The 22,980-nt window shown below is 43.7% G+C and overlaps 2 protein-coding genes across 2 annotated transcripts in view; both read right to left on the bottom strand.

Annotated features, from left to right (window-relative positions):
- The window catches only part of LOC115149648 (tripartite motif-containing protein 16-like), a 1,197,515-nt gene that overhangs the window by 172,986 nt on the left and 1,001,549 nt on the right, over window positions 1-22,980 (bottom strand). The window lies entirely within an intron of this gene.
- LOC115149577 (tripartite motif-containing protein 16-like) lies at window positions 12,220-21,331 on the bottom strand (the record flags this gene model as incomplete). The annotated part of the gene is made up of 4 exons (XM_029692531.1): window positions 12,220-12,241; window positions 19,461-19,969; window positions 20,443-20,562; window positions 21,104-21,331. Coding segments are annotated over 4 exons (879 nt in total), but the record flags the coding sequence as incomplete, so codon positions are not given.

Here is a 22,980-nt window from a genome sequence, read left to right as displayed (position 1 = left end):
TCCTCGCCCAGTAATCATCTGTTGTCACAGTTTCAAGACCAAGGATCTTATCCTGTGCGAGGCTCGAATGAGGGGTAACCTTTTACATAAAGGGCACCCCTTCCGTGTCTATAAGGATTATACGCCCGGTGTGGCAAAGCACCGCGCCGGCTACAGAGATGTCATGACCAAACTCTACAAACTCCATCTTCGCCCAGCAAGACTAAGAATTACCCCGCCTTCCGGAGAGAAGATTTGGCTCTCCTCGGTTTTGGACGCAGAGAAGTTTATCCGGGAATATATGCCAATCCCCCGTACAGGTTAGAGTGCCTTGTCATTGTGTGTTAGGGTCTGCTCATGGACTCGAACCCATACTATACCATAACGGGTGAAACCGTACTAAACGGTCTCGACAGGGCCTGCCGAACATGTAACACGCTGAGCTGACCAATGGAGGGCGGTTAGAGCTCTCATTTAACGTCAGTTTCACTTTAATTCCGACTGGGTTCGGGGTGGTGCCTGTTTGGGAGGCCTTCCAGGTCTGATCATTGACACTTTCGGATGGATATACTTATATTCCCCCATTTTTGTTTTGTTTCGTTATTTACTTTTCAATTCTTACATTATTCCTATTACCATACCAGTTATTTATTGCTTGCGGGGGTCTGGGGGTGATGGCTGGGAAGGGGCAGACGCAGACACCTGGATAGCAAGTTGATGTTTTGTGCTGTTCTGCCATTGTCATAGCCTGGCCCGCTCTCACGATTAGATTCCCACCAGCCCTCCGTGGTGCTTGTGTCTGTGTAGGTGTGTGTACATATAATTACTATTTGTACTTTATTATTATTTTCTCTTAGCATTTTAGTATTAGGTATGTGTATATTTTAAATTAGTGTAGATTACTATTCTGGGGTGTGTATGTAGATGTGTGTGTGTGTGTATCTGTATATATATATTTTAAAATATTTATTTCTATAAGTATATATTTTTGGATGTGTGTGTATGTGTACGTAGATGTGTATGTGCGTAAGTGTATGTGTGTGTGTATGTGTATGCACGTGTGTACGTATGTGGGTATGCGTGTATGTACTTGCGCGTGCGTGTGTGTGTGTAGGTAGGTATATGCGCATGTGTGTGTATGTAGGTATGCACATGTGTGTATATGTGGATATGTGTGCATGTGTGCACATGTGTATGTATGTATGTATGTATGTATGTATATGTACATGTGTATGTATGTGTGTGTTTGTACGTGTGTGTGTGTATGGATGTGTGTATATGTGTACTTGTATGTATGTGTATATATATGTATATATGTGTGTATGTATGTATATAGATCACTATTGTTTTTTAATTACTTAAAAAAATATATTTTTTTTTAATTGAATTTCTTTATTTTTTTTACATTTGATTGGGGGGTACGTTCAATTTATCGAAATCCTTGTTCCCATCTCCTAACCCACAATATGTAATTGTACTGCTGTCTATGTCGGTTGCTGATGGTTTATGTTTAGACCGGCACTGCTTAACAGTGTAATCTTGTGATGCTATATCTTGCTTATCTCAGGGATTGACCCAAGATGAAGTTTAAGTGCACAATATGTTTAAGTTGCAACTTATTCTGTTTAGGTTTAATAGATGCTATCTGAACACTTTAATCGCGGGAGCCTCCTCAGTTCAGATGTTAGTAGAAGTTCTAGGATAATGAGAGGTGAACGTATAGTTGGGATTTTATTTTTGTTTTACCTCTTGTTCGAGGTCGCGCCGTGCTTTTTTGGCATCGGCCAGACAATGTGTTTATTATTTTTATTTTCATGTTTTTTTCTCTCCTTTTTGTGTATGCCTGTTAAATGTGGGTTGATGGGAGGGGTAGATGTTGGGGAAAGTAGGGGAATAGGGTGGAGAGTAAAGGTGCTTGCAGGGGGGGAGGGGTGGGTTGGATACTGCTCGGGTGTAGGTGCTACATATGCTGATCGTGATGGTTTGGTGCGCCTTCTTACCTTTTTAGTAACTTACATGCTATGCAGGCCACCGTAGGAACTACAAATGAGAGGAGGGCGGGGCTTACATTCACTTCCTGGAATGTCAAGGGTTTAAATAAACCAATTAAGAGAGGCAAGGTCCTAGCCCACTTGAAAGCACTCTCGTCTGATATTATATTTTTGCAAGAAACCAATCTGAAAAACAATTCTCATAACAGACTTAAATGTAAGTGGGTGGGGCAAGTGTATCACTCTAACTTCTCTGCCAAAACGAGAGGCACAGCGATTCTGGTACGGAAAGGAATTCCCTTTCAACATAAAACCACTATTGTGGACAAAGAGGGTCGTTATGTGATCGTAATAGGAGAGATCCACTCTACTTCTGTAACTCTACTTAATATCTATGGGCCAAACATTGATAACCCCTCTTTTTTCAAAAGAGTCCTTGCCCTGATTCCAGATATCTCCCATACTAACCTGGTCATTGGAGGAGACCTCAACTGTGTACTAGACCAATATTTGGATAGATCCTCTACCCGGCGAACCCCTACCTCCTATTCAAGCAAATTCTTAAATACCTACATAAAAAATTAGAACTTATTTGATATATGGAGGATCTCTAACCCTACGGGTAGGGAATACTCCTTCTACTCTCATGATATATGGAGGATCTGTAACCCTACGGGTAGGGAATACTCCTTTTACTCTCATGATATATGGAGGATCTGTAACCCTACGGGTAGGGAATACTCCTTTTACTCTCATGATATATGGAGGATCTGTAACCCTACGGGTAGGGAATACTCCTTTTACTCTCATGATATATGGAGGATCTCTAACCTTACGGGTAGGGAATACTCCTTCTACTCTCATGATATATGGAGGATCTGTAACCCTACGGGTAGGGAATACTCCTTCTACTCTCATGATATATGGAGGATCTCTAACCCTACGGGTAGGGAATACTCCTTCTACTCTCATGATATATGGAGGATCTCTAACCCTACGGGTAGGGAATACTCCTTCTACTCTCATGATATATGGAGGATCTGTAACCCTACGGGTAGGGAATACTCCTTCTACTCTCATGATATATGGAGGATCTGTAACCCTACGGGTAGGGAATACTCCTTCTACTCTCATGATATATGGAGGATCTCTAACCCTACGGGTAGGGAATACTCCTTCTACTCTCATGATATATGGAGGATCTCTAACCCTACGGGTAGGGAATACTCCTTCTACTCTCATGATATATGGAGGATCTGTAACCCTACGGGTAGGGAATACTCCTTCTACTCTCATGATATATGGAGGATCTCTAACCCTACGGGTAGGGAATACTCCTTCTACTCTCATGATATATGGAGGATCTCTAACCCTACGGGTAGGGAATACTCCTTCTACTCTCATGATATATGGAGGATCTGTAACCCTACGGGTAGGGAATACTCCTTCTACTCTCATGATATATGGAGGATCTCTAACCCTACGGGTAGGGAATACTCCTTCTACTCTCATGATATATGGAGGATCTGTAACCCTACGGGTAGGGAATACTCCTTCTACTCTCATGATATATGGAGGATCTCTAACCCTACGGGTAGGGAATACTCCTTCTACTCTCATGATATATGGAGGATCTCTAACCCTACGGGTAGGGAATACTCCTTCTACTCTCATGATATATGGAGGATCTCTAACCCTACGGGTAGGGAATACTCCTTCTACTCTCATGATATATGGAGGATCTGTAACCCTACGGGTAGGGAATACTCCTTCTACTCTCATGATATATGGAGGATCTCTAACCCTACGGGTAGGGAATACTCCTTCTACTCTCATGATATATGGAGGATCTCTAACCCTACGGGTAGGGAATACTCCTTCTACTCTCATGATATATGGAGGATCTGTAACCCTACGGGTAGGGAATACTCCTTCTACTCTCATGATATATTGAGGATCTCTAACCCTACGGGTATGGAATACTCCTTCTACTCTCATGATATATGGAGGATCTGTAACCCTACGGGTAGGGAATACTCCTTCTACTCTCATGATATATGGAGGATCTCTAACCCTACGGGTAGGGAATACTCCTTCTACTCTCATGATATATGGAGGATCTGTAACCCTACGGGTAGGGAATACTCCTTCTACTCTCATGATATATGGAGGATCTCTAACCCTACGGGTAGGGAATACTCCTTCTACTCTCATGATATATGGAGGATCTCTAACCCTACGGGTAGGGAATACTCCTTCTACTCTCATGATATATGGAGGATCTCTAACCCTACGGGTAGGGAATACTCCTTCTACTCTCATGATATATGGAGGATCTGTAACCCTACGGGTAGGGAATACTCCTTTTACTCTCATGATATATGGAGGATCTCTAACCCTACGGGTAGGGAATACTCCTTCTACTCTCATGATATATGGAGGATCTCTAACCCTACGGGTAGGGAATACTCCTTCTACTCTCATGATATATGGAGGATCTCTAACCCTACGGGTAGGGAATACTCCTTCTACTCTCATGATATATGGAGGATCTGTAACCCTACGGGTAGGGAATACTCCTTCTACTCTCATGATATATGGAGGATCTGTAACCCTACGGGTAGGGAATACTCCTTCTACTCTCATGATATATGGAGGATCTCTAACCCTACGGGTAGGGAATACTCCTTCTACTCTCATGATATATGGAGGATCTCTAACCCTACGGGTAGGGAATACTCCTTTTACTCTCATGATATATGGAGGATCTCTAACCCTACGGGTAGGGAATACTCCTTCTACTCTCATGATATATGGAGGATCTCTAACCCTACGGGTAGGGAATACTCCTTTTACTCTCATGATATATGGAGGATCTCTAACCCTACGGGTAGGGAATACTCCTTCTACTCTCATGATATATGGAGGATCTCTAACCCTACGGGTAGGGAATACTCCTTCTACTCTCATGATATATGGAGGATCTGTAACCCTACGGGTAGGGAATACTCCTTCTACTCTCATGATATATGGAGGATCTCTAACCCTACGGGTAGGGAATACTCCTTCTACTCTCATGATATATGGAGGATCTCTAACCCTACGGGTAGGGAATACTCCTTCTACTCTCATGATATATGGAGGATCTGTAACCCTACGGGTAGGGAATACTCCTTTTACTCTCATGATATATGGAGGATCTGTAACCCTACGGGTAGGGAATACTCCTTCTACTCTCATGATATATGGAGGATCTGTAACCCTACGGGTAGGGAATACTCCTTTTACTCTCATGATATATGGAGGATCTCTAACCCTACGGGTAGGGAATACTCCTTTTACTCTCATGATATATGGAGGATCTCTAACCCTACGGGTAGGGAATACTCCTTCTACTCTCATGATATATGGAGGATCTCTAACCCTACGGGTAGGGAATACTCCTTCTACTCTCATGATATATGGAGGATCTCTAACCCTACGGGTAGGGAATACTCCTTCTACTCTCATGATATATGGAGGATCTCTAACCCTACGGGTAGGGAATACTCCTTCTACTCTCATGTTCACAATGTTTATACTCGAATTGACTACTTTTTGGTTGATGCTAAACTACTCCGCTATACCTGTAATGTGAGGTATCATGATATTATAATCTCTGACCACAGTCCACTCACCTTCTCCCTGAGATTGGGTGACATCGTACCAAACGAGAGGGTCTGGAGGTTGAATCCTCAGCTCCTCACAGAACCAACATTCTGTGAACATCTTAAAGACCAAATTACATTTTTCTTTGATACCAACGACAACACAGAGACTTCCCCAGCATTACTGTGGGAAACGCTGAAGGCTTATTTGAGAGGCTGTATCATCTCCTTTCAGACTGCCAGGAGTAGGCAAAACAGAAGAGAATTGGTAGAACTGGAGGGACAAATTCACTTACTGGATAGGGAGAATGCTAGACACCCATCTAGGGAGAAACATAAAACAATTGTCTTTAAAATTTAAATACAATCAGATCCTCTCTGCTAAAATTGCTAAATCTTTTCTCTGTGCTAAGCAAAAATATTTTGAGTTTGGTGACAAACCACACAAACTACTCGCCAGACAACTTCGTAAGAATGTGAGTGACCGAATGATTCACAAAGTTAAATCTGCATCTGGGGAATTACTCTCTTCCCCCAAAGACATAAATGACAGATTCCGTCAGTTTTATGAGACTTCATATACATCTAAAGCGGATCCTAACCCCTTAATTATGCAAACCTTTTTGGAGAACTGTAATCTTCCTGCCCTGAACCAGGAAGACTCTAACTTCCTGAATAAGGAAATATCTCTTGAAGAAATTAGAGAAACAATAAAATCTCTAAAGAGTGGCAAGACCCCGGGCCCAGATGGATACCCTGGTGAATTCTACAAAACATTCAGCAACATGCTCTCTCCCTACCTACACAAAATGTTGGTTCAGGCCAACGAGAATGGAGCGCTCCCATCCACTTTGGATGAGGCGTTTATTACAGTTATACATAAGAAGGCTAAGGATCCGGAAGAGGTAGGGTCATACAGACCAATATCCCTCCTTAATACAGACCAAAAGATTTTAGCAAAAACTTTGGCTAACAGGCTTAGCACTTTAATTGGCAAATTGGTCCATTCGGACCAGACCGGCTTTATCCCTAACAGAAACTCATTCTTCAATCTCAGGCGCCTATTCAACATTATGTATTCTCAGAGGTTACCTAACGTGGACCTTGCCGTTATATCTCTTGACGCCGAAAAGACCTTTGACCAAGTTGAGTGGCCCAATCTATTCAAGGTCCTACAGAAATGTAATATTGGAGATGGGTTCATAAAGTGGATCCAGCTTTTACATAGGAACTCCTGTGCGAGAATACTCACTAACCAATCATTGTCGCCCCGATTTAACCTTTACAGAGGGACAAGGCAGGGTTGTGCGCTGTTGCCTATGCTCTTCGCCCTAATTATTGAACCTCTCGCTCAAGCGATCAGATCTCATGCAGCAATACACGGCTATAATACTAAAGATACTCTAAATAAAATTTCCCTATACGCAGATTACATTCTCCTCTATGTAACAGAACCCCAAGATAGTATTCCAGTTATTCTGGAGGTGATTAATTTGTTTGGTAACTTCTCAGGATACAGAATAAAATGGAACAAAAGTGAATTAATGCCCATACGGTTGCAAAACACCTCCTGGCTAGAACATCTTCCAGTTAAGCTATCTTCAGATACATTTACCTACCTTGGAATTGTAGTTACCAAACAATACTCCTTACTATTTAAAGAGAATTTCCCCTCTCTGATGCAAAAACTTAAGGCAAACATACAATTTTGGAGAACTCTCCCAATTTCTCTGCTCGGAAGAATTAATGCCATTAAAATGGTCTTCCTCCCACAACTGCTCTACCTATACCAGAACATCCCAGTATTCATACCTAAATCCTTTCATAAACAACTGGACTCTATTATCAATCCTTTCATCTGGGATTATAAAACACACATGATAGGTAAAAAACACCTCTGTAAATCCAAGATGTAAGGAGGATTGTCTCTCCCAAACTTTATATTTTACTACTGGGCCGCCAACCTCCGCGCTGTTACGTTTTTGCTGGATGACGCACACCCGCCACCCAGCTGGCTTAGTATGGAGCGAGAGGAGTGCCACCCCTTCTCTATTGGTGCTGTGATTTTGTCACCTGTCAATCTGGAGATGTCACTTTACCGTAACAATCCTATTATACATAGCACAGTCCAAATCTGGAAGCAAATTAAAGTCCACTTTGAGCTTAGACCAATATCATTCATGCTTCCTGTTGCCAGGAATCCCTCCTTTGCCCCCTCTAACCTTGATAACACCTTTGAGCGTTGGGGAGAGTTGGGGATAAGTACCATAGGGGATTTATATATAAGGGGGACCTTTGCTTCCTTTGAATCGCTGAGGGAAACTTAATCTTCCCAGAAGTAACTTTATCAGATACCTACAAATTAGAGACTATGTTAGAAAACACCTCCCAACATTTGGGAATGCTAAACCTTCCATGTTTGACGGATGCATAAAAATATGCCCCACCTCAGACAAACTGATATCTTGTATATATGACGCTTTTCAATCTGTTAGCGCACCGTCTACTGATGCCATTAAGGCAAAATGGGAGGAAGAACTAGGGACTGATATTTCGGTGGCAGACTGGGAGGACAGCTTGGAGTATATCCACACCTGCTCCATTAACTCCAGACATCATCTCATACAATTCAAGGTATTACACAGATTACACTACTCCAAAACCAAACTGCATAGGATATTTCCTGGTACATCCCCTATGTGTGATAAATGCCAGACTGAGCAGGGTACACTACTCCACTGCTTTGCCCTATGCTCTAACTTGTATGGGTATTGGTGTGGAATTTTTTGGGTCCTCTGGAGACTTCAATAGACCCAGACCCGCTTCTGATAATCCTGGGAGTGTCCGATTCCCTAAACGGATTAACCAACTCCCAAAAACAACTCATCTCTTAGTCTCATTTCGGCAAAAAAATTAATCTTGTTGTTTTGGAAAAAGAGGGAAGCGCCCTCTACCAAATTATGGCTCAGCGAATTGGCAAACACTGTACACTTAGAAAGAATTAGATATATTCTGAACAATAAATTATCAACATTTGATCAAATCTGGCAGCCTTTCTTTCGTCTCTTACTTGGACCAGGAGGCGCTGTGAATTTGCACTTTTTAACGCACTCTCAATTGTCATATGGTAATCTACCTTTGGGCAGCATGTGCTGGCCCTGCCACCCGAGCAGTTGGGAGGGGAATAGGGTGGAATAAGGGGGGGATAAAGGGGGGTATAAGTGGGGGGGTTACATCGACCCTTTTTTCTTTCTACCTGTCCTTGTTTTGTAATATTTGTTTTGTGCCCAGAACTCTGGGTCTTTTGGTTAATGTCTGTTCTCTTATGTTTAGATAAGAACTGTAAACTTGTCTTTTATACCTATACACCATTCTTGTGTATGTGTTCAATAAAAAATATTTGAACGAAAAAAATCAATTGCGAATGACAATAATTCCATAAAGTATTTCAGTAAAAGATTTCCAGCTCTCGCCCTTTCGATAAACACTCGGCATAAAAGGGAAAAATGTAATGCTCTGATCCAGTAGGAATGTCATAAAATACCTGATTACTTCTTATTCTTTGCACAAATAGCCTACAGCTGTGTCTGTCCCGAACTCACAGGCACGGGAAACTGAGGGCCCAGAATATTTTATACAATGTTGCAAGCTTGCTATCTCGAGTTTCGGGCCGACCCAGTTGATATGATTCAAGTTCGTTGTAGACAGTCCATGTGCAGCCAATTTGATTTTTAGGATATTTATTTTTTAACTGCAGAATGCAATGTTTTTATTATTTATGTAACTTTTATTTGTTGGCTTTATGTAGGCTATTTTTTTTTTACATAGTTGGCAATGGCAATAAAAGTTACTTTTGGATTTGTATAATTTTCATTTAGATTGTCTGTGATTAATCTACATTCTATGATTTTGAAATATTATTATAAATGAAATGAAACTGTTCCACGAAAATGTGCATATGAAAATCATAACTGGCACACAGATTGGTAGAAATGGTCAGATAAATTGGCACTCCAAATGGAAAAGGTTGCCAACCGCTGGTGTAGCCCATTCCCGGAAACTTCAGAAATTCTCTCTCTTCTGGTTAGGTTATCTTGATCTCTGGCTCCCTCCAGTCATTTGTGTGTCTTATTTAATCAAACAGCTTAAAGCATCAGACCAGTTCAGTACATATAGTTGATTTTATAAAAACACATGGGGCGATTGGTAGAAAGAACAGATGACTCTTGGTTGACCAAGATGTATTTTAGTTGGGGACAGCACTAGAACATGATTTTGGGGCCGGCCGTGATTGGGAGTCCCATAGGGCGGCGCACAATTGGCCCAGCGTCATCCGGGGTAGGCAGTCATTGTCAATAAGAATTTGTTCTTAACTGACTTGCCTAGTTAAATAAAGGTTACATTTAAATAAATAAAACAATTGTGTTTCATGACAATCCATTTTTTACAGGTATGTCTTGCCTTTAATGTAAGGGCATGAAAAAAAATTGGCTGAATATTATACAATGACTTATCAACAGCTCTAATAATTTGCCTCCACAGGAAATCTACACTGGCAGTTACAGAATATACTATATAGCCTAGAAACCTGGTTAAACTATCATTATGACATCATGGATGAATTCTAGAATATACTATATAGCCTAGAAACCTGGTTAAACTATCATTATGACATCATGGATGAATTCTAGAATATACTATATAGCCTAGAAACCTGGTTAAACTATCATTATGACATCATGGATGAATTCTAGAATATACTATATAGCCTAGAAACCTGGTTAAACTATCATTATGACATCATGGATGAATTCTAGAATATACTATATAGCCTAGACACCTGGGGCCTGTTGCACAAAAGTAGAATTAAGACATCCGGGATAAATGACTCAGCTGAGCTCAATGAAGCCAAAACATGTGCGTCCAGGCTTAATTGGTTGCACAAAGACCAAGCCAGGATGAGCAGACACGGATTCTTTAAGCCAGGTGAAACCAATCCTGGATAGGTGCGCGCTCACGGCTCACTCAAATAGACCCCGCCACAGATCACAGATTAACTGATTTACCATGGCAACTAGAGCCGCGTACTTTTCCCCGTCGGAAGCACAAATCCTCATGGAGGCATACGAGGAGGTAAAAGATATAATTAAGAAGAAAGGCAACACCGCCACAGTGATAAAGCAAAGAGAAAAAGCGTGGCAAAGTATTGCAGACCGCCTGAATGCGTAAGTAGTGCACAATTACACAGTCACCGCTCCGCTGAAACATCACAATTACAATTCAAATATTTAATTCACATCTCCAAAAATGCAGTTGTACTGTAATTATGAAACGGTTAAATTTTTAATTGAAATGCACTGCAGATATGAGTGAAATTGTGTAAAGTAACTCCATCACACTGTATAAAGCTATGATAGATTTTTTGATATTTTTACTGAAAACAAGACAAAAATACCAAGTAATTTTTTGCAGTGTGACTCCATTAAATGTGTGTGTGTGTGTGTGTGTGTGTGTGTGTGTGTGTGTGTGTAGATTAAACATGAACGGGCCAAAACGGACATGGCAGCAGGTCAAAATCAAATACAAGAACATTCTGCAGAATGGTATGGTCCCTGACTAATATTTAACAAAGCACAAGCATATATTGTACCCAGAAGGTGCCTGCTCACACATTGTCTGTACTGTTTTAGCAGTGAAAAAGAATACCCACAGACAAGGCACGGGTGGTGGGTCACCAAAGGCTGACCTTACCCCAGCAGAGGACATGGCCTTGGAGCTAAATAAAGGCAGGCCCGTCTTAGAGGGGATCCCTGGGGGGAAAGACACGAGCATAGGTTCCTCCCAAGATGCCACCCGCTTCATTCAAGGTATGTCCTTCCATCTCTACATGGGATACAACCACATTCATATTGAATCAATTTGGACTGTCTGACTTTGGTTTACCTATTGCCTTGCAGTGTCTGGCAGCACTGTGTTCCTGTTAGAGCCACCAGCACAAGCACCAGACGATGCTGATCCAGTGAGTACTCCATCAAAGGCATACTGTAGGCCTGGCATGTCTTGTCTACTAGCTTCAATATGAATCCGATTAAATGTGATAGGGTGAAGGCCCCAGTGCAGCAGCAACAGCACATGATGGAGACGATGATGAGGAGGAGACCATTTCTCTGGATTCCAGAAGGCATGAGGTATCATGTTAAGACTGTGAAAGTACTATTTACTCTACAATGGTGAGGAGTCCTCATCAAAATCAAAAAATCTAATTTCTTTTACAGGACCCAGATGCTATACAGTGGGAAAACCAGCCTGGCAACATAGTGCGTATTAATAAAAGGACACCACATCCTGCCAAATTCCAGCTGCGCTAATTGTATTGTGTTCACAGAGCTCACAAGCTATCAGAAAGTTGTATGGCAACCACCTCCGGCGCCAAATAGAACTGGCAGACATAGACATTCAGTACAAGAAGAAAAAGATGGAAAATCTTGCACTGGAGTCCGAAATAAAAAAGAGGACAATTAGGAAACTGGACCTTGAAATAAAAAAACTTGAGAGGGAGGTGAGATATGCCTTCAATGTACACTGTATGCTAACTGTAACACAAATGTATTAATCATTATTTTTCTTTCCTCCCCCAGCTCCAAGAAGATGACACAGCTCAAAATAAAAATTAGGTATATTCTCGTAAAGTCAAGTGAGCCATGACATATGAGCTCTTATTGTGAGCACACAGGACGGTGGCATCTTTCTAAGTTTTTTTTTATTTTCCCAGCAATCAGTACAACCAAGTCATCGTTATAAGGCATCGCCCTCTTTTGCCCACCCCCCCAGCACCAGGTGTGGCCACTAGCATATATGAAGGCCCAAAATTGTGTGTTCCTTTCTGCTCTGACAATGGCATGCCCATTCGTGCGAGATGTGGTGGATGAAGAAGCACTTGTGCTGAGGAGAGCCTTCAGGCGAGAAAGGGTCTTCAGGGACCGGTTGGACCCACTGGCCTTCCCTGATGACCATCTATATGAAAGATACAGGTTTTCTGCAGATGGCATCAGGTATCTATGCAGACTACTGGGTCCCAGGATTAAGCACCGCACTGCACGGAGCCATGCACTGAGTGTGGAGCAAATGGTTTGTGTGGCCTTGCGCTTTTTTTCTAGTGGAGCCTTCCTGTACTCAGTGGGGGATGCAGAACAGCTGAACAAGGCCACAATTTGCCGCACAATAAGGAGTGTGTGTCTGGCTATCAAAGCATTAGCAGATGTCTTCATCTCCTTCCCTGGCCACAGAAGACTCTGTGACATCAAAGAGGAGTTCTATAGGATTGCAGGTAAGAGGATCTACAAATTACAGGACAACTGTAGTAGTAGGATACTCATTACTTTGTGTGACAGGTTTCCCCAATGTCATTGGTGCAGTGGACTGCACACACATAAGGATAAAAGCCCCCTCAGGTGCCCATGAGGCCGATTTTGTGAATAGGAAATCCTTTCACAGCATTAATGTTCAGGTGAACATAACTTTTTGATATTGTCCATTGACGAACACTCTGCATTGCCAGTGATGTGCATTGATTGGTGTAATATTCCTCATCTTATGATTTCAGATGGTCTGCAATGCTGACTGTGTGATCAGCAATGTTGTGGCAAAATGGCCTGGCTCAGTCCATGACTCCAGAATCTTTCGGGCCTCTGAAATCTATCAGTGCCTATCACAAGGTAAGCCACACAACCCCTATTTATAACCATCATGGCTGTGTCAAGAATATCACTGTGTTTATGAGGTAGTAATGATGAGATTTTGTGTTGACAGGTGAATTCTCTGGTGTGTTGCTGGGAGACAGGGGGTATGGCTGCCAGCCTTTTCTCCTGACACCTTTCACAGACCCCCAGGAAGCACAGCAGGCCTACAACCATGCCCATGCCAGGACCAGGGCCAGAGTTGAAATGACCTTTGGCCTCCTGAAGGCACGCTTTCACTGCCTTCACAAATTAAGGGTCAGCCCTGTTAGGGCATGTGATATTACTGTGGCTTGTGCTGTCCTCCACAATGTGGCCTGCCTGAGGAAGGAGAGGGCCCCCAGAGTGCCACCAGCCATGGACTGGGACAATCCGGCAATCTTCCCTGATGACGACAGTGGTCGGCTGCTGAGGGACCAATATGTGTTGAATTATTTTAGTTAGTATGTGTGCTTTCAATTTTGGTTAAATATGTCCTGCGGTGGCAGAGGAATTGGGGTTTTTTTGGGTTCGTTTTTTTACGAATTTGGCCTCTTATGATGTTTGTGCGGTATACTGTGTGTAATACAAGGCTGCAGGGAGGCTACTGCATCCATTCATTTGTCTGTTCAGTTGATGTGTATGGATTTGTCCTGCATTTATTTTAGTGTGCAGACATGCAGGGTGTGTTATATACAGACCTTTGAATGTGTATGTATCATTTTGTATAATATGCTTGGATTCTGTGCTTTCCATCTTGTAGTCACTGTGACTTCAGTTTCGAAAGGAGCTGATGGTTTACCTGCTTTGTTTTGTCCTTATTCAATAAAGGAACATAATGTTACACATTGTGTTTTTATATTCATATGGAATGTGTATTTGTTTATATGACAGAGTACTAGGGCCACACTGAAGAAAAAGGATAAAGTCATAAATTTATGAGGCTGGTTCTTTCTGCAGAAAAGCTACATATTGTTTTTACAGTTTTGATACTTATGACAATGTGATACTTAATATTCTGGCACATCAGCATGTCTTTGTTTATGAAACCATACTGAAGTACAATTTCACGAAATGCCCCACATCTGTCATTTTAACAACTGTCCTCCTTTAAAACAACCGGTTACAATATTATTACTTGTGTTTTTTTCCCCTCTGTGGCCCTAATATTCTATCATTTTATATATAGCCTTATAGTCTATGGGAAACTGTAAATTATCTAATGATAGCAACATAATCTAAAAATTATTTTTTATCCAAAATCATTGAAATTAATGATCACAAATGTTTACATAATGACAGTGGGTCTAGTTATATGTGATAACAATGTATAGTGAGCAGTGAAATAACTATTGGTTTCCATTTGTGGTGACTGCTGACTGACATTAGGGATGAGATTAAATAGATCCTGGAATTTAGCCTGGTCTGGAGCAGGCTAGCTCCACAGAATAAATCTCCATGGTAATTTATACCATAACATATCCTCCTGCCCCCTATCCATCTTTAGTGCAACCGGATTACGGATCAATTGAGCCAGGATCACCAAGATATCCTGGCTTAATCCCTTATCCTAGTTTTGTGCAACAGGCCCCTGGTCAAGATTCATGACAAACGTCAACATGAGACAGGAAGAAGCAATGTAAAAATCAATAACGAAATTGTTTTCACAATTAACATGCTTTTTCTTGTTTCAAGTATGTTTTATTATGAAAAGTACAATATAACCATGTATACTTGTACAACTATGGAGCGTATGTCCACATATAATTGTACAATTTGTTTTTCCAACATAAAAGACAAGAAATGATCACATTGGTATTTTAACAGTGTTATTGTAAGAGTTTAAATGTTTAAACAGAGGATACATCTAAAACAGGATAAAACAAGTGCAGTATGTTGTGAGAATGTTACTTTAACGTTGACTCATAACGTCACACTATAACTTCATGGGAGTCTTGTGGAAAGACTGCATGTTGTTTTGGGTGGATTGAATGACGTCTTCATCAACATTTTGCAGAATATTCCGGTAATATTTTCACCTCTTGTCGGCTGCAGACATTCATAAGGAGTTCCAGTAGTTTATTTGTCATTTGCAGGTATTAAAAGTAATACATACATTGTAATTCCTTGTTGGATCTCTCTCACATACAGGACAGTACATACCAGAGGAGGCTGCTGAGGGGAGGACGGCTCATAATAATGTCTGGAACAGAGTGAATGAAATGGAACACATGGAAACCACGTGTTTGATACCATTCCACTTATTCCACTCCAGCCATTACAAGCCTGTCCTCCCTAAATAAGGTCCCACCAACCTCCTGTGGTGCAAACACAAACAGTAAAATATATCATAAAACATGCAAAGTGGTAAAAGATCTGAAAATATTACATGCCTGTCATGTGTGAGTGTCCAGAGTGTGTTTGTCCATTGTGTGTGTTCAGTGTGTGTGTGTGTGTCCAGTGTGTGTGTCAGTGTGTGTGTGTGTGTGTGTCAGTGTTTGTGTGTGTGTGTCAGTGTTTATGTGTGTGTGTCAGTGTGTGTGTGAGTGTGTGTGTGTCAGTGTGTGTGTGAGTGTCAGTGTGTGTGGGTCAAGCGTGTGTGTGTGTGTGTTCAGTGTTTATGTGTGTCAGTGTTTATGTGTGTCAGTGTGTGTGTCAGTGTTTGTGTGTGTGTGTGTCCAGTGTGTGTGTGTGTTCAGTGTGTGTTCAGTGTGTGTGTGTGTGTGTGTGTGTCCAGTGAGTGTGTGTGTGTTTCAGTGTGTGTGTGTGTCCAGTGAGTGTGTGTGTGTATCCAGTGAGTGTGTGTGTGTGTGTGTTTCAGTGTGTGTGTGTGTGTGTGTGTGTGTTTCAGTGTGTGTGTGTGTGTGTCCAGTGTGTGTGTGTGTGTGTGTGAGTATGTGCCCAGTGTGTGTGTGTTCAGTGTGTGTGTGTGTGTCCAGTGTGTGTGTGTCCAGTGTGTGTGTGTGTTTCAGTGTGTGTGTGTGTTTCAGTGTGTGTGTGTGTCCAGTGTGTGTGTGTGTTTCAGTGTGTGAGTATGTGCCCATTGTGTGTGTGTGTGTGTCCAGTGTGTGTGTGTGTGTCCAGTGTGTGTGTGTGTCCAGTGTGTGTGTGTGTCCAGTGTGTGAGTATGTGCCCAGTGTGTGTGTGTGTCCAGTGTGTGTGTGTGTGTGTCCAGTGTGTGTGTGTGTGTCAGTGTTTATGCGTGTCAGTGTGTGTGTGTGTGTTCAGTGTGTGTGTGTGTGTGTGTCAGTGTTTGTGTGTGTGTGTCCAGTGTGTGTGTGTGTGTCCAGTGTGTGTGTGTGTGTGTGTGTGTCCAGTGTGTGTGTGTGTGTGTCCTGTGTGTGTGTGTGTGTGTCCAGTGTGTGTGTGTGTGTCCAGTGTGTGTGTGTGTGTGTGTCCAGTGTGTGTGTCCTGTGTGTGTGTTTGTGTGTGTGTCCAGTGTGTGTGTGTGTGTGTGTGTGTGAGTATGTGCCCAGTGTGTGTGTGTGTGTGTGTGTGTGTCCAGTGTGTGTGTGTCCAGTGTGTGAGTATGTGCCCAGTGTGTGTGTGTGTGTGTTCAGTGTGTGTGTGTGTTTCAGTGTGTGTGTGTGTCCAGTGTGTGTGTGTGTTTCAGTGTGTGAGTATGTGCCCATTGTGTGTGTGTGTGTGTCCAGTGTGTGTGTGTGTGTCCAGTGTGTGTGTGTGTCCAGTGTGTGTGTGTGTCCAGTGTGTGAGTATGTGCCCAGTGTGTGTGTGTGTGTCCAGTGTGTGTGTGTGTGTGTCCAGTGTGTGTGTGTGTGTCAGTGTTTATGCGTGTCAGTGTGTGTGTGTGTGTTCAGTGTGTGTGTGTGTGTGAGTGTGTCAGTGTTTGTGTGTGTGTGTCCAGTGTGTGTGTGTGTGTGTGTCCAGTGTGTGTGTGTGTGTGTCCTGTGTGTGTGTGTGTCCAGTGTGTGTGTGTGTGTCCAGTGTGTGTGTGTGTGTGTCCAGTGTGTGTGTCCTGTGTGTGTGTTTGTGTGTGTGTCCAGTGTGTGTGTCCTGTGTGTGTGTTTGTGTGTGTGTGTGTCCAGTGTGTGTGTGTGTGTGTGTGTGTGAGTATGTGCCCAGTGTGTGTGTGTGTGTGTGTGTGTGTGTGTGTGTGTGTGTCCAGTGTGTGTGTGTCCAGTGTGTGAGTATGTGCCCAGTGTGTGTGTGTGTGTGTTCAGTGTGTGTCTGTGTGTGTCCAGTGTGTGTGTGTGTGTGTGTTCAGTGTGTGTGTGTTCAGTGTGTGTGTGTGTCCAGTGTGTGTGTGTTGAGTGTGTGTGTGCCAGTGTGTGTGTGTGTCCAGTGTGTGTGTGTGTCCAGTGTGTGTGTGTGTGTCCAGTGTGTGTGTGTGTGTCCAGTGTGTGTGTGTGTGTGTGTGTGTGTGTGTGTGTGTGTGTGTGTGTGTGTGTGTGTGAGTATGTGCCCAGTGTGTGTGTGTGTGTGTTCAGTGTGTGTGTGTGTGTGTGTTCAGTGTGTGTGTGTGTGTCCAGTGTGTGTGTTTGTCCAGTGTGTGTGTTTGTCCAGTGTGTGTGTGTGTGTGTGTGTGTGTGTGTGTGTGTGTGTGTGTGTGTGTGTGTGTGTGTGTGTGTGTGTCCAGTGTCTGTGTTCAGTGTGTGTGTGTTGAGTGTGTGTGTGTTCAGTGTGTGTTTATGTGTGTGTCCAGTTTGTGTCCAGTGTGTGTGTGTGTGTGTCCAGAATGTGTATATGTGTGTGTGTGTGTGTCCAGTGTACGTGCTCAGTGTGTGTGTTGAGAGTGTGTGTGTCTATTTTGTGTCCAGTTTGTGTGTTGAGTGTGTGTATATCCAGTGTGTGTGTGTGTTTGTGTGTGGTGTGTGTGTGTGTGTGTTTTTCCAGTGTATTTATGTGTGTCCAGAATGTGTGTCCAGTGTACGTGTTCAGTGTGTGTTTGTGTGTGTCCAGTTTGTGTGTGTGTATGTGCCCAGTGTGTGTGTGTGTGTGTGTGTGTGTCCAGTGTGTGTGTGTCCAGTGTGTGTGTGTTTCAGTGTGTGAGTATGTGCCCAGTGTGTGTGTGTATTCAGTGTGTGTGTGTGTCCAGTGTGTGTGTGTGTGTGTGTGTGTCCAGTGTCTGTGTGTGTTTATGTGTGTGTCCAGTTTGTGTCCAGTGTGTGTGTGTGTCCAGTGTGTGTGTGTGTGTCCAGTGTGCGTGTGTGTGTGTGTGTGTGTGTGTGTATATGTGTGTGTGTGTCCAGTGTACGTGCTCAGTGTGTGTGTTGAGAGTGTGTGTATATCCAGTGTGTGTGTGTGTGTGTGTGTGTGTATGTGTCCAGTTTGTGTCCAGTGTGTGTGTGTCCAGTGTGTGTGTGTCCAGTGTGTGTGTGTTCTGTGTGTGTGTGTGTGTCCACTGTGTGTGTGTATGTGTGTCCAGAATGTGTGTGTGTCCAGTGTACGTGTTCAGTGTGTGTGTGTGTGTGTGTGTGTGTTGAGTGTGTGTGTCCATTTTGTGTCCAGTGTGTGTGTATATCAAGTTTATGTCTGGTTTGTGTGTGTGTGTGTGTGTGTGTGTCCATTTTGTGTCCAGTGTGTGTCCATTTTGTTTTCATTTGTTTCCATTGTGTGTATCCAGTGTGTGTGTTTGTGTGTGTCTGTGTCCAGTGTGTGTGTGTGTGTTTGTGTGTCCAGTGTGTGTCTGTGTCCAGTGTGTGTGTGTCCAATGTGTGTGTGTGTGTGTGTCCAGTGTGCGTGTGTGTGTGTGTGTGTGTGTCCAGTGTCTGTCTGTCCAGTGTGTGTGTGTGTGTGTGTGTGTGTGTGTGTGTGTGTCCAGTGTGTGTGTGTGTCCAGTGTGTGTGTGTGTCCAGTGTGTGTGTGTGTTCGTGTCTTTGTGTTTTCGTGTCTTTGTCCAGTGTGTGTGTGTGTCTGTGTCCAGTGTGTGTGTGTCCAATGTGTGTGTGTCCAGTGTGTGTCCAGTGTGTGTGTGTGTGTGTGTGTGTGTGTGTGTCCAGTGTGTGTCCAGTGTGTGTTTGTCTGTGTCCAGTGTGTGTGTGTGTGTGTGTGTGTGTGTGTGTGTGTGTGTGTGTGTGTGTGTGTGTGTGTGTGTGTGTGTGTGTGTGTGTGCGTGTGTGTGTGTGTGTGTATATGTCCAGTGTGTGTCCAGTTATTATTTCAGGGACACTGAAGAGCCAATATAATGAACCCAAAACCCTGGATAGAGGGGCTCAGTGAATGTGGAGGTGAATGTGATCAGGTGGGTCAGTGTGTCAGAGGAGGCTCTATAGAAGGACAGAGTGCCGGCTGGCCAGTCCAGATACACTCCTACTCTGTGGGAGCTGGAGGAGGGGACGTCTACTATAGTGAGATTATTATTATACCTGGCAATATAACTGTTGTCAGAGAAGTCCAGACTCCAGGACTTGTCATTGTATCCAAGACAACAGTCCTTACCCCTTCCTCTCCTGCTGATTCCTTTATATGTAACTCCTATAACAGCCTCTCTCCCACTCCACTCTACCTCCCAGTAACAGCACCCAGTCAGACCATCTCTACACAGAACCTGGTACCGGTTGGTGAATCTGTCTGGATGACCAGGATATGGTTGAACTTGGCGTGTACGGGTCACCTTTCTGTTCCCTTCAGACAGAGAGAGGTGTGTGTGTGCTGTGTTTGGGTCCAGTGTGAGCTGACAGGAATCTGGGAGAAGAGCAGAGACCAATGAGGGGAGTCAGAACAATAAGTTAAGTCAGATACTGTATCTACCCTGTCTTTGATTAGAGCACAGCAGAGATCAAATCAGAGAAATATGAGGAGTCAGATAGATACCCAGTCTTTGATTAGATCTACTACTGCTATATATTATATATATTTCTAGAGGTATTGTTAGGAGTGGCAGTAAAAAGAGACTGTTAGTTACTTCACTATAAAGAGACTCACATTGTAACAACTGTTCTCTGGTCTTGGGCTCTGGAGGCAGAACAACATCCACTATATTCACTACAGACACACAAACACATTGACAGAGAGAGGGAATGTTATCATCATACCATATTCCACATGTATATGACTAGTAGGGAACTTTCAATGGTCTAAAGTTGATGTTCTGATTGTTTTCAACACACCTGTAGTGGAGATCTTGGTCCATTCTCCTTTAAGGAAGTCTTCTAGTTTCTTTCTCAGTTCAGACACAGTCTTACTCACATCTCCAAAGTACTGAAGAGGACGGACAACGATGCTGGGTAAGTCTGAAGATACACTGATACTGGAGAGACACTGATAACTCTGGAGAGAGAGAGAGACAGAGAGAGAGAGAGGGACAGAGAGAGAGAGAGAGACAGACAGACAGAGAGAGACAGAGAGAGAGGGAGAGAGAGAGAGAGAGAGAGAGACAGAGAGAGACAGAGACAGAGAAAGACAGAGAGAGAGAGAGAGGGACAGAGGGAGAGAGAGAGGGACAGAGAGGGACAGAGAGACCCAGAGAGAGGGACACAGAGAGAGGGGGGGACACAGACAGAGGGACAGGGGGACACAGACAGAGGGACAGGGGGACACAGACAGAGGGACAGGGGGACACAGACAGAGGGACAGGGGGACACAGAGGGACACAGAGAGAGAGGGACACAGAGAGACAGAGGGACAGAGAGAGAGAGGAGGGACAGAGAGAGAGAGAGGGACAGAGAGAGAGAGAGGGACAGAGAGAGAGAGACAGAGAGAGAGAGGGACAGAGAGAGAGAGAGGGACAGACAGGACAACATAATGATTGAGATGAATAGTTTCACATGAAGTTAATTTCATATCACATGTAACAAGACAGTTTAGTTACCTGGAGGAAATGGATGTGATCCTCTGTGTGTGAGAGCTGCTCCAGCTCAGTGCTTCTCTTCCTCAGCTCAGCTATCTCCTGCTTCAGTTGCTCCAGGACTCCTTCAGCTTCACTCACTTGAGCCTTCTCTTGGGCTCTGATCAGCTCCTTCACCTCAGAGCTCCTTCTCTCAATGGAGCGGATCAGCTCAGTAAAGATCTGATCACTGTCCTCCACTGCTGCCTGTGCAGAGCGCTGTTGAGAGAGAGAGAGAGACACACAGAGAGAGAGAGGGACAGAGAGGGACACACAGAGAGAGAGAGAGACAGGGAGAGAGAGAGAGGATGGAGAGAGAGAGAGAGAGAGAGGGACAGAGAGAGAGAGGGACAGAGAGAGAGAGAGAGGGACAGAGAGAGAGAGAGGGAGAGAGAGAGAGATAAGAGAGGGACAGAGAGAGAGAGAGGGACAGAGAGAGAGAGAGAGAGGGGACAGAGAGAGACAGAGAGGGACAGAGAGAGAGAGAGAGAGAGAGAGAGAGAGAGAGAGAGGGACAGAGAGAGAGAGAGGGACAGAGAGAGAGAGAGAGAGAGAGAGGGACAGAGAGGGACAGAGAGAGAGAGATAAGAGAGGGACAGAGAGAGAGAGAGGGACAGAGAGAGAGAGAGAGAGAGAGGGACAGAGAGAGACAGAGAGGGACAGAGAGAGAGAGAGAGGAGAGAGAGAGAGAGAGGGACAGAGAGAGAGATTGGGACAGAGAGAGAGAGAGGGACAGAGAGAGAGAGAGAGAGAGAGAGAGAGGGACAGAGAGGGACAGAGAGGGACAGAGAGAGAGATAGAGAGAGAGAGAGAGAGAGAGAGAGGGACAGAGAGAGGGACAGAGAGAGAGAGAGGGAGGGACAGAGAGAGAGAGAGAGGGACAGAGAGATAGCAGTTAGTTAATAGTATCTCTACTTGCAAATTCATCTTCTGCACATCTATCACTCCAGTGTTTAATTGCTAAATTGTAATTATTTCGCCACCACGGCCTATTTATTAATTTACCTCCTTTATCTTACCTCATTTGCACAACTGTATATAGACTTTTCTATTGTGTTATTGACTGTACGTTTGTTTATTCCATGTGTAACTCTGTGTTGTTGTTTGTGTCACACTGCTTTGCTTTATCTTGGCCAGGTCACAGTTGTAAATGAGAACTTGTTCTCAACTGGCCACCTGGTTAAATAAGGACTTGTTCTCAACTATTACAAAATGGGAAAAGGGAAATTATAATAATACTAAAAAACACCCTTCTAACTAACCCTACAGTCATTATAACCCACTACCCCCATTCCACTACTTTGACCCTATCTGCTCCTGCACCAGGCCAACTAACCCTACACTCATTAAAACCCACTACCCCATTCCACTACTTTGACCCTATCTGCTCCTGCACCAGGCCAACTAACCCTACACTCATTAAAACCCACTACCCCCCATTCCACTACTTTGACCCTATCTGCTCCTGCACCAGGCCAACTAACCCTACACTCATTAATTAAAACCCACTACCCCATTCCACTACTTTGACCCTATCTGCTCCTGCACCAGGCCAACTAACCCTACACTCATTAAAACCCACTACCCCATTCCACTACTTTGACCCTATCTGCTCCTGCACCAGGCCAACTAACCCTACACTCATTAAAACCCACTACCCCATTCCACTACTTTGACCCTATCTGCTCCTGCACCAGGCCAACTAACCCTACACTCATTAAAACCCACTACCCCATTCCACTACTTTGACCCTATCTGCTCCTGCACCAGGCCAACTAACCCTACACTCATTAAAACCCACTACCCCATTCCACTACTTTGACCCTATCTGCTCCTGCACCAGGCCAACTAACCCTACACTC

The sequence above is a fragment of the Salmo trutta genome, chromosome 15 (assembly GCF_901001165.1).
Source record: "Salmo trutta chromosome 15, fSalTru1.1, whole genome shotgun sequence".
Lineage (NCBI taxonomy): Eukaryota > Metazoa > Chordata > Actinopteri > Salmoniformes > Salmonidae > Salmo > Salmo trutta.
Note: the sequence above shows the minus strand (reverse complement) of the source record. Positions and strands in the feature narration are given on the sequence as shown.